At 39.7% G+C, this 12,772-nt stretch overlaps 1 protein-coding gene and 1 pseudogene across 4 annotated transcripts in view; both read right to left on the reverse strand.

The window, feature by feature from the left end:
* Positions 1–2,721: 2,721 nt before the first annotated feature.
* LOC122891039 lies at positions 2,722–7,167 on the reverse strand (annotated as a pseudogene).
* MASTL (microtubule associated serine/threonine kinase like) overlaps positions 6,749–12,772 on the reverse strand; it is a 35,267-nt gene continuing 29,243 nt past the window's right edge. For 2 of the 4 annotated variants that reach the window (XM_044227648.1, XM_044227647.1), the window contains exons 10-13: positions 11,972–11,986; positions 9,195–9,308; positions 9,011–9,112; positions 6,749–7,700 (exon numbers count right to left, since the gene is read on the reverse strand). In XM_044227648.1, coding sequence (XP_044083583.1) covers positions 7,543–7,700; positions 9,011–9,112; positions 9,195–9,308; positions 11,972–11,986 — 389 coding nt within the window. In that variant the 3' untranslated portion in view covers positions 6,749–7,542. The remainder of the gene's footprint in view (positions 7,701–9,010; positions 9,113–9,194; positions 9,309–11,971; positions 11,987–12,772) is intronic. The other 2 variants (XM_044227650.1, XM_044227649.1) reach the window with 1 other exon arrangement.

Raw genomic sequence — 12,772 nt, forward strand, 5'->3', positions numbered from 1 at the left:
ACAGGTACCTTGGGAGGTTGTAACAGTGGGTCTCTGTTGCTACCCCTTAGGTCTCCAAAGATGAGGAAAAGGGGCATTATCAGATGCCACAGACAGACTGGGAGTGTGGAGACCACTAGTCTATACAAGTGGCAGCCAGCCGACCTGGACCCACCTGTGGGAATTGATATTCCAACCTCGGTTTCTTTCCCTTGGATCTCCTGAGATACTCCCAGTAGCCAAATCTAACTGGAAACCAGAGTCTAGGGGAGTGTGTTGATGTAGTCAACACTGGTCAGCTTCCCAGGACATACAGCAGGCTGGAGAAGGGTGCCAAGGGATCTGGAGGGGCAAATGAAAGATCTACAGCACAGTCGGTACCCCTCCTTCTGTGCATGCTCCGTATCCTGTTTACCTACAAAGAGGAAAAAACTACAATATTTGGCAAGAGGGAGGGAGGGCATATTCAGAAGGGTGTGTGATGTTGTGGGGGGGGGGGCTCTAGTATTCTGCTTCTGATATGGAATTCAAGGAATTATTTTAACCATTCCTTCTGACCGTTACTTTGAGATGTTTCTGGTCCCTACTCCTGACTGAACCTATTTGAGGACTTTTGTAGTGTAAATTGAATTTACTTTTAGCTATCTCCAAGACTCCCTGAGGATTTCATTTCCTAAGTTTTTACTACTCACCCATTTGTTTTAAAAAATTTTTATTCAAATTCCAGGTAGCTAACATACAGCGTAGTATTAGTTTCTGTTGCACAAAGTAGTGATTCAACATTCCCATTCATCACCTGGTACTCATCAGAGCAAGTGCCCTTCTTAATCCCCATCAACTGTTTCCCCATCTCCCCACCCATCTCCTTTCCGCTAACCAGCAGTGCGTTCTCTACAGTTTAGAGTCTGTTTCTCGGTCTATCTCCCTTTCCCCTTTGCTTGTTTGTTTTGTTTCTTAAATTCCACGTATAAGTGAAATCATATGGCATTTGTCTTTGACTGAGTTATTTCACCTAGTATAATACTCTCTAGTTTTATCCATATCATTGCAAGTGCCAAGATCTCATTCTTTTTGACGCTGAGTAATATTCCTATACACACACACACACACACACACACCCTCCCCCACCTTTGGCCATTCATCAATAAGTGGACACCTGAGCTGTTTCCATAATTTGGCTATTGTAAATGATGCTGCCATAAACATAGGGGTGCATTAGCCCTTTAAATTAGTATTTTTGTATTCTTTGGGTATATACCTAATAGCACAATTGCTGGATCGTGGGATAGTTCTATTTTTAACTTTTTGAGGAACCTCTATACTGTTCTTCAGAGCTGTTGCACCAGATTGCATTCCTACCAACATATAAAAGGATTCCCCTTTCTCCACATCCTCACCAACATCTGTTGTTTTTGTGTTGTGATTTAGCCATTCTGGCAGGTGTGAGGTGACATCTCTTTGTAGTTTTGATTTGCATTTCCCTGATGATGAATGATGTTGAGCATCTTTTCATGTGTCTGTTGGCCATCTGGATGTCTTCTTTAGAAAAATGTCTATTTGGGTCTTCTGCCCATTTTTAAATTGGATTATTTGTTTTAGGGTACTAAGTTGTATCAGTTCTTTATATATTTTGAATACTAACCTTTTATCAGATATATCATTTGCAAATATCTTTTCCCATTCGGTAGGTTGCCTTTGACTCTTGTTGATTGGTTTCTTTGCTGTGCAGGTTTTTATTATAATGCAGACCCATTAGTTTATCTTATTTTTGTTGCCCTTGCCTCTGGGGACATATCTAGGAAAAGTTAGTACAATGGTCATCAAAGAGGATACTGCCGTTAACCATATGGTTGTGGGTTCATTTTGGTGTTTCTATTTTATTCCATTGATCTGTGTGTCCATTTTTGTGCCAGTACCAGTACATGTTTGATTGTAATATAATTTGAAATCCAGAGTCGTGATGCCTCCCACTTTGCTTTTCCTTTTCAACACTGCTTTGGCTATTTGGGATCTCTTGTAGTTCCATTCATATTTTAAGATTGTTTGTTTTAGCTCTGTGAAAAATGCTTTTAATATTTTGATAGGGATTGTATTAAATGTGTAGCCTGCTTTGGGTAGTGTAGATATTTTATCAATATTTGTTCTTCCAAACAGTGAAGATGGAATATCTTTCCATTTCTGTGGTCATCTTCAAATTAATCAGTTTTGTAGTTTTCAGCGTATAGGTCTTTTATCTCTTTGTTTAGGTTTATTTCTAGATATCTTTTTGTCTTTGGTGAAACTGTAAATGGAATTGTTTCCTTAATTTCTCTTTCTGTTGCTTCATTATCGGTGTATAGAAATCCAACAGGAGGCTCCTGGGTGGCTCAGTTAGTTACGCATCTGCCTTCAGCTCAGGTCACGATACGGGGTCCTGGGATTGAGCCCCACTGGCTGCTCCCTGCTCAGCAGGGAGCCTGCTTTTTCCTCTCCTTCTTCCCTTGCCTGTGCTCTCTCTCTCTCAAATAAGTAAAATCTTTCAAAAAAATTCATTTTTACTGCTTTTATACTAGCACTTTTGATCTCTCCTTTCCAATTAGGGTACTCTTTAATATTTCTTGCATGGCTCATTTAGTGGTCACAAACTCCTTTATTTTATTTGTCTGGAAATTCTTTATCTCTCATTCTATTTTGAATGATAGCCTTGCTGGATAGAGTAATCTATTTTTTTTTAAAACATCACAAATAACGTTTTTTATTTGTCACCATTATATGTCTGAATTTTAAACAGATTCCTGGACTGGTGGCTCATATCCATCAGCTTGTTTAACTTGAGCACCTGTATCATCCCCAGTAGCTTTTCCAGAACTACTACCTTCATCATGAAGCTCCATGTGCTTTCCCAATTCAAACTTGGGCTTCTTCGGCAATTTTTACTTTTTTAACGGACATCATGGAGTGGATAAACAGACTGACAAACTTTTCTCTATCTTTTCCAATGCTGTCTGGAATCAATTTATTGACCACTACTTTCAAGTCATTTGTCTGAACCTCTTCAGTCATGATCTCCATCATCTTTTTCCGAATTTGGCGTACCTGTTGGTGCTGAGCATAAGAGGTCTTCTGAATCTGATTATTGCGTTTTTTAATAAAACCAACACAAAACAGATGAAGCAAATAACCATTGGTAGTCTTGACAGCAACATGAGCTTCAATCATGGTCTGCCATTTTTTGACCATGGAGCACATTTTGTCCTGGATGAGATCCGTGCCATGGAAATTGGGCAGTTTTTGCCCTGAACATCCTCAGTAATTAGCTTGAATTTTCTAAATGCAACTTCATCATTCTGCAGATCAGCAAGGCTCACTTCAAAAACACAACCCTTGCGGCCATCAGATATAATCACGTTCCTTGAGTTCTTTTTTTTTTTTTTTAAAGATTTTTTATTTATTTATTTGACAGAGAGAAATCACAAGTAGACGGAGAAGCAGGCAGAGAGAGAGAGGGAAGCAGGCTCCCTGCTGAGCAGAGAGCCCGATGCGGGACTCGATCCCAGGACCCTGAGATCATGACCTGAGCCGAAGGCAGCGGCTTAACCCACTGAGCCACCCAGGCGCCCTGTTCCTTGAGTTCTTATGACTAATGTTTTTCCAATATTTCTTATATTGAACATAGCTGGTGCTTTCACCAAATCTTTCTTAGAAAACAGACCAACCACTTTCTTCCTGGCTCCCTTTTTGCTGCCTTTTGTAAGGCGCTTGTTCTTCCCGACCGCTATGGCACTGCTCAGGGTGGATAGTTTTCTTGACTGCAGATTTTTCTCTGTTCAGCACTGGAATATAGCACACCACTCCCTTCTGGCTTGCCAAGTGTTTTTTGGGAAAATCTCTGGCTACCCATATGGGTTTTTCCTTGTAAGTTAATGACTTCTTTTGTTTTGTTGCTTTTAAGGTTTTGCAAATTTAATTACAGTATTTTTAAAAAAGATTTTATTTATGACAGACAGAGATAGTGAGAAAGGGAACACAAGCAAGGTGGGGGAGCTGGAGAGGGAGGGGGAGGCTCTCTGCTGAGCATGGAGCCCGATATGAGGCTCAATTCCCAGGACCCTGGGATCATGACCTGAGCCGAAGGCAGATGCTTAACCGACTAAGCCACCCAGGCACCCCATAATTATAGTATTCCTTGATGTGGGCCTCCTTTTATTGATTTTTAAAAAAGATTTTATTTTTTCATTTGACAGAGAGAGAGATCACAAGTAGGCAGAGAGGCAGGCAGAAGGAGAGGGGGGGAAGCAGGCTCCCCGCTGAGCAGAGAGCCCTATATGGGACTTGATCCCAGGATCCCAAGACCAAGGCAGAGGCTTAACCCACTAAGCCACCCACGCACCGCCTTTTATTGATTTTTTTTTTTTAAAGATTTTATTTATTTATCTGACAGAGAGAAATCACAAGTAGATGGAGAGGCAGGCAGAGAGAGAGAGAGAGAGAGGGAAGCAGGCTCCCTGCCGAGCAGAGAGCCCGATGCGGGACTCGATCCCAGGACCCTGAGATCATGACCTGAGCCGAAGGCAGCGGCTTAACCCACTGAGCCACCCAGGCGCCCCCTTTTATTGATTTTGATGGGAGTTCTCATTGCCTTCTGTATCTGGATGTCTGTTTTCCTCTCCAGATTAAGGAATTTTTCAGCTATTATTTCTTCAAATAAATTTCTTGTCCCTTTTTCTCTTTTTCTTTCTTTCTTTTTTTTTTTTTTTTTACAGATTTTATTTATTTATTTGACAGACAGAGATCACAAGTAGGTGGAGTGGCAGGCAGAGAGAGAGAGAGGAGGAAGCAGGCTCCCTGCTGAGCACAGAGCCTGATGCTGGGCTCGATCCCAGGACCCTGGGATCATGACCTGAGTCAAAGGCAGAGGCTTTAACCCTCTGAGCCACCCAGCGCCCCTCCTTTTCTCTTTTTCTTCTGGGGATACTATAATACAAATATTATTACATTTGGTGGAGTCAGTCAATGAGTTTCCCAACTCTATTTTCTTTCTTTTTTTTTAAAGATTTTATTTATTTATTTGACAGAGAGAGATTACAAGTAGGCAGAGAGGCAGGCAGAGAGAGAGGAGGAAGCAGGCTCCCTGCTGAGCAGAGAGCCCGATGCGGGACTCGATCCCAGGACCCTGAGGTCATGACCTGAGACGAAGGCAGCGGCTTAACCCACTGAGCCACCCAGGCGCCCCCCAACTCTATTTTCATTTTGCATAATTCTCCCTTTTTGTTCAGCTTCCTTGCTTTCCACTGCTTTGTCTTCTAGGTCATTAATTCATTCCTCTGCTTCTTCCAGCCTTTTAGAAGCACGTTTCTAATCTCATTGATTGCACTCTTCATCTCTGATTCTTTTTTAACTTTTCTCTATGGTAAGGATCACACTGATGTCTTCTATTCTTTTCTCAAGCCCAGTGAGTATCCTTATGACTGTTGTTTTAAATTCTAACAGGCATGTTATTTATATCTATTTTGTTTAGATCTTTGGCGGCGGCCTTATCTTGTTTACATCTGGGATAGATTTCTCTGACTTCTCATTTTGTCTAAGTCACGGCCTTCTTGTCTGTGTTCCAGTTTAGGTCTCCTGCTCCTGACAGTAATGGCCCTTATGAAGATGTCCCATAGTGTCCACAGCCTGGTGCTTCAGGGAGTGCCTCTGGTGTGTGTTGTGTGCACTCTGCTGTTGTATTGTTTTGGCTGCTTTGTCCTTGAGTCCAGTCATCTGCAGAGGCTCTTTGCCTGCTGTGGGCAGTGTTTGGTACCTGTCTTGGATGTGGTGAGTTTTAACTAGGTGGGCTTCGGTCTGCTTGTGAAATGAGCCTCCACTGGAACTGACGTCCTGCAAAACTCTGGTCGGGAGCTGTGGCATAGGCTGGGCTTTGTTCTGGTCTTCTGGGGGAGGGGCCCCCCACGGTCGGACTCAGGCAAGCATGACTGGGAAGGGTGGTTCCGCCGGAGTGCAAGGGGAAGGTGCTTGGTGTAAGCAAGTTACGTAGTCAATACTGGTGCCACAGTGCTTCCTGCGGGGACTCGGCTCTGTGTGTATGCTGGGCCGGGGGCTGGGGAAATGGCACTAGCTGGCTCCTCTGTGTCTGGAGAGGTGTCTCCATGAACTCTGCCTCTCAGGGACAGCTCCAAGGAGAGGGGGTATTCTCCCCACCATGTGCCCCGGCACTCTTCTGATTGCTCTTTTCAAGCTCTCTGCTCCCGGGGTTGTTTGTCTTCCCTCGAGGAGCAGCACAGTGCCTTTGGGCTCTATCCCAATCAATCCTGCTGACAGGAAATCTCCAGGCTTTACGGCCTCCTAGTTGCAAGAACTCATGAAATTCAGTCCCTCTTGTTTTCCAAGCGAGTGGCTATGGGGAAACCTTCTCCTTGTGCAATCTAGTGTGCTCCTCTCTTTGGCCCTTCTCCGTGACCACAGCTCCCGCCCCTCCACAGCAACCAGGATCCATTTTCTCTCCTAAACCTTGTCTCCATACTTCCTAGCTTCTTTGATGTGGCTTCTTTTCTCCCTTTAATTGTGAAGTTGGTCTGTTCGTCTTCAGGTCTATTTCTGGGGTATTTAGGATGATTTGATAGTTATGTAGTTCTGTTCACGGGACAAGGCAAGATTAGGGTCCTCCTACTCTGTCACCATCTTCCTTTGTCTCTGACTACTCACTCACTCACGTACCGCTGGGTAATGAATTATAGTGAAGTTGAATCTTAGTATGTAAATATAATTAATAGAAGGATATTGACAGATAATATTATCTTGAAGTATTACATTTATTAAGCAAAAATAAATTATTTATTTTTAAGGATCAGGTTGTTTCTTGTAATGTTGCATGTGTTTTAAACAAATTCTTTTAAGATGTAAACCATCACCTGTTTTATTAAAATTGAATAAACTGTTAAAATTGCTATAGCATATCACACCTAAGCTCTCCAGTACAATTTTAAGCAAATATATATCATAAAGAAAGAACCAGAAGCAGTCAAGGCAGCAAGACTGACTTGCTGTAAGACTGTTTCATAGTAAAGTAAGCTAAAGCCTCTATCCTTTTTATTCCTCATTCCCTAAAGGTGTTACACTACCAAGTGAAGGAATTTCCCAGCCACAGTTTTGAGGCCACAAATGCAAGCTTAAATGATTGCTCTTGAGACTTCCACTTTTGCAGGCAATCATGTCCACATAAATTACAAAAAAACCGTATGATTTTGTTATTTTAACACCAAAATGAATGGTGGACTGAAATCAACATGTGAAAGAAAGGCTCAAAGCTTGTTCCTCTTTTAACAGAGTAGTGTCATTCTAGTTTTACTGATGCATTAATTTTCATAAAGTGCAGCAACAAAATAAATAAAGTGAAAAAAGTTTTGAAGATTTATATACAACTCTGAGATTAAGATAAATTACTGTGTTCTTGCGAGACTTTTAACTCTGTGGAAGCTCATTGATCCAAGTAACATAATGATTCTTTTTCCTCCTTAGATCAATCTTCTATGAAGGAGTAAATGATAGCTTATAAAACAAGATTAGATTAAAAGGAAAATTTATGTGCTATAGACTAAATCCAGATACGGTCAGGTGCTGAGCATTATTTCTGGCTTCAAAATAGGAAGTATCTGTCTCACCATCTGGTTGGGGTATGAAAGGCATAGTTTGATGTTGCAGATTTTCCCAGTCCACATCACTGAAGAGAGGATGATGTCTCAGCTCTTAGGAAAAATATAAAACAAAATAGATTATTATGACACCATTACCTAAGTAAGTACTGCTTCACACATATGTCTGTCTCTCTGCAACCACGTACTACATATTGGCACACACTGTCATCTTGTCTAACACTTGACACATGACAGGTGCTTGGTCTGTATTTGTCAAATGAGTGAATGAATGGTTTGCCTTATCTTTCTTCTCCGTACTCTCTCCTAGATGTCATGATGTCATGGTTGTATCTCATTACCTTAGGTCTCTCCCCTAGAGAGTAAGTTGTTCAAGCAGATGGATTTTAGTCTGGTTCATCCCTAGGGTACCTCCAGCACCACAGCAACATTGCCTGGCACCTAGAAGTCACTCTATAGGATTTGTTAAATAAATAAGTAAACTGTTAACCTTATTAGAGGGAACACCTAGAAGCTGATACAAGTGACATATTACTAAATCTCACTTTTTTAAATACCTTACACCACATGGAAATGCATTTGGGGACATAACTCCTTCTTTGTGTCTATGTATACTTCACTACAAAAAGAATTTTAGGGCAGTTGACATTAAACCTAATTTGAATCTAAATTAAAGCCAATGAGTTCTTCTAGTTTCAAAATTGGAGTTTAAAATATGCCTGCATTGGTAAAAACTATTGAAGGGTCATAAATATATCAGATTTACCTTATTTGAAACAATCTAGCAACTGATACATTTCTTAGTCAACAGTGATATTAGAAATGAAGCAGTAAGAAATTTCAGAAGAGAGTTTTTATAAAAAAATTTCCTGTGTTGGTCAACGAATAACTTTATCAGGCTTTGAAAAAACCCAAGACACTGACAAGATAAGATTGCTTTAAGGTACCTGTTTGAGATTAATAGAATTAATGAATATTAATTCAGTGAATGAATATCCTAACCTGATGTACTGAATTTTAATGCAGAATAAGGACAAATATATCAATACATATTTAGCAGGCAAAAGTAAACTGAAGAAATGTTTAACCAACTTAGCAGTCAGATTATTTGTAGTATTGTATTAGTACTTGGTATCATTATTACCATTCATCTTTTTTTTTTTTTTTAAAGATTTTATTTATTTATTTGACAGAGATCACAAGCAGGCAGAGAGGCAGGCAGAGAGAGAGGGGGAAGCAGGCTCCTGCTGAGCAGAGAGCCCGATGCGGGCCTCAATCCCAGGACCCTGGGACCATGACCTGAGCCGAAGGCAGAGGCTTTAACCCACTGAGCCACCCAGGCGCCCTATTACCATTCATCTTAAACAAATCAAGGATAAGAGTTTATTAACACAAAACCTTACCTTTCATTCCAGCTCTCTTTGCATTATCAATAGTTAAAAGTATTTCTACTGCATTTTGAGCATTATCAGATAACTTTTCTTCACCTTCAGGCCAAGGGATATCTATAAATACAAATAGCTTGTTAATCATTGTTCAAATATTACACAGAGAGAAATACATCTATCTTAATAGAAAAAGAATCACCTCTTTTCAGAATATTCTGGAATACTTGTTGTGGTGTTTCATCATTGAAAGGAGGAATTCCTGTTAGAAACTCAAACAAGCAAACTCCAAGTGCCCACCAGTCTACTGCAGGACCTGGAATTTAAGAGGGAGTAGTTGAACTTGTAAGCATTTTGTACAAATATTTCATCAATTAAAATGTTAATATATGGATATTTGGGCGCAGTCAAGGCATTCATTTCCTAAGGTTTTCTTCTAGCTCCATAAGGTGCAAAAACCCAAATTATCTTTATTTCCGTAACATGGCAATTACTTTCCTTCTCTATTCTCCAATAAGTTTAGATTAGTAATTATCACTAATTACTGGGTATAGCTCAGTGGGTTAAGTTGCTGCCTTTGGCCTGGATCATGATCTCAGGGTCCTGGGATCGAGCCCCGAATCGGGCTCTCTGCTCGGCAGGGAGCCTGCTTCCCCCTCTCTCTCTCTCTGCCTGCCTCTCTGCCTACTTGTGATCTCTCTCTCTCTGTGTCATATAAAGAAATAAAATCCTTAAAAAAGAAAAACACAGCTAGCCAAAGAAAAGTTAAAGCTATCTTTCCTTTGTCACTCACTAATGACCTCTGGTATTCTGGATATTTACTTGTTTTAAATCCTAAAATACAACAAAGAAATACATTTAATCTTAAGATTACTCTCTAGGGACGCCTGGGTGGCTCAGTCAGTTAAGCAGCTGCCTTCGGCTCAGGTCATGATCCTGGGGTCCTGGGATCGAGCCCCACATCAGGCTCCCTGCTCAGTGGAGAGTCTGCTTCTCTCTCTCCCTCTACCTGCCACTCCCCTTGCTTGTGCTCTCTCTCTGTCAAATAAATAAATAAAATCTTAAAAAAAAAAGATTACTCTCTAAAATAGAATACTTGTCAATTTCAAATGGAGGAGGATAATAACATTTAGATGATTTTGTACTCCACTAATTTCACATGGGTATGAGATGAAGTAGAATGTTTATACTATTTGGAGGACAGCCTAGTTAACAAGGGAAAACCTTAAAAACAGTGTTTTAATGTTCCCTTACTCCTTTGAAAAACAGAGAAGGGCAAATTAGTTTAACAAAAAATATTCACTTAAACTGGCTCCAGAAGGTAATTAAGAGGTAAATCTTAAATAAATACGTAAAACTGATTTCTAAATAAGATCTTTACTGGAGGCATCATCTATATGCAAATTAATTAATTATTTTAAACATGACCTTATAATCTGTTTTTTTATATGTTTGCTTAGTTCTATGAAAAAGTATTTCCTAAGCAAAACTTAATTTTAGTCAAAAAAATATTAACTTCAATATAAACTTATAATAGGGATTCTAGTTTAGTACTAAATGTGTTTGAAAATTACTCTTTATTTATTTATTTTTTGAAAATTACTCTTTAAAATGAATTTCATGGGATGCCTGGGTGGTTCCATCAGCTAAATGTCCGCCTTTGCCTCAGGTCATGATCCCAGCAGCCCCATGCTGGCCTCCCTGCTCAGCCGGGAGTCTGTTTCTCCCTCTCCCTTTGCCCCTCTCCCTTGCTCATGCTCTCTCTGCTTGCTCTCTCTCTCTCTCAAGTAAATTAAAAAAAAAATCGAATAAAAAAATAAACTGCTATAAAATCAATTTCACAAAATTTATTACTGTGGTTAAGTAACTGCCACCATTTCATTTTATTTATTTATTTTTTTAAAGATTTTACTTATTTATTTGACAGAGATCACAAGTAGGCAGAGAGCAGGTAGAGAGAGAGAGAGGAGGAAGCAGGCTCCCCATCGAGCAGAGACCCCCATGCAGGGCTCCATCCCGGGACCCTGGGATCATGACCTGAGCCAAAGGCAGAGGCTTTAACCCACTGAGCCACCCAGGCGCCCCTATACCATTCCATTTTAAAACAAGTAGGAAAGCACTGTAGAATCTGCCATTAGGAAAACAATTGCATGCATTTAGAGTGTGTCTTCATTGTAAGGCATGTAATCCCATCTTCCCTAAGGAACATAGAATGTAAATAGTCTATACATTTCTATTTTTATAATAATCACTATAAAAAAAACCCCACACAAACCACCTCAGTTAGTAGGCCTTTTAAGGAGCACTGAGAAAGAATAGATAGTGTAACCAAATAACAGAAAAGTAGGGGAGAAGTCAGGAAAAAACATCCATCTTCATTATTTTACTCAGGTTAGAAATTAGAACCCTTTTCCCAGCTCAGCCAAAATATACTCATGTCAAAAACTTCCATGATTTCTCCATGGATACACATACCCATATATTTGAGTCAAAGTCTAATAAGATCACATATGATGATAAATTTTAGGAATTATAATACATGCCATTAGAAAAATAGAACAAACTTGTTTTACACTATCGGCTTTCTAATACAAAACCCCCATCTCTAATTTTTCCATTGGTACTGTTATGCCTTTCTGTTTTCTAATAATAATGGGATTAAATGAGTAGGAAAATTTAAGCCCTTTTGTTGGTAATAATATTAATATTTTTTATTAAGCCCGTTTTCTGGGTTGCAATAAAAAGGCTGTATCTTTACACTCTGGCACTTGAAACGTTATTTTAAAAATGCTACATGCCTACATTTGTTTTCATAGAGAACATTCTCTCTGGATGTCCTCCTGCTTAGAAGACAGAATACAGTTCATTTGGTATTTCCTAAGATGAAAGGGAAAAAATTTTTTCATGCAATGTGATCTAGTTATACTTTGACAAGTTGAATTTGCTTTGCCTTATTACTTTACAGAGAAGCTCACTCACCGGAAGGCAGAAATCCTGCACAGTAAGAAAAGAGTAGTTAGGTACATTGTATTAAAATCATGAGTTCATTCTCACATCATTCACCCAACGAGATCCTAAATATTATGCGAGACACAAGGGTCACAAAGATAAAGAAGAAAGAGAGCTTTCTTCAAGAAGAAAACAACCTACTCAAGGAGGGGCAAAACAGATAATTTCGACACAATGTTAAGAGAAAAGAAGTAAAAACAGCCTAAAAAGCCATGGGAAACTCTGGCCAGAGTTCCTAAGTAATTGGCAGTGGGGGAGGGAGGAGACCATGGAGGGCTCAGAGAAGTCTTAGCTGTCCGCAGCAAGATGTTTAGAAACAGAGAGGTGAATGTAAGAAACAAAGTTGTTATAGAGACTGCCCTTGAGGCCTGGGATTTGGGAAAGAAGTATAAAGCAGTGATTTTTCTTTTTCAGTTATAAATTGCTTTGTACTGGGCTCGGTGGGTTAAGTGTCTGCCTCTGGATCTCAGCTCAGGTCTGGATCTCAATGTCGTGAGTTCAAGACCTGCGTTGGGTTCCAAGCTGGGTGTGGAACCTACTTTAAAAAAAAAAAATTGCTTTGTATTATTTGTTGTTTTAAGAATGGTGTATCAAATATTTTATAGAAAATGAAAATCTTAAAATAATCACTAGATAGCTGAGATAACTAGATGTCCCATTAAAATAGAGGCAAGATCCTAAAAAGCAAATCTTTATACTTGAAGCTTACTTTTATACTGTATCCTAAGCAGAGAAAACGTATGTTATAGGAAATGAGCTAACAAACCTGTG

The sequence above is a fragment of the Neovison vison genome, chromosome 12 (genome assembly GCF_020171115.1).
Source record: "Neovison vison isolate M4711 chromosome 12, ASM_NN_V1, whole genome shotgun sequence".
Classification (NCBI taxonomy): Eukaryota; Metazoa; Chordata; class Mammalia; order Carnivora; family Mustelidae; genus Neogale; species Neogale vison.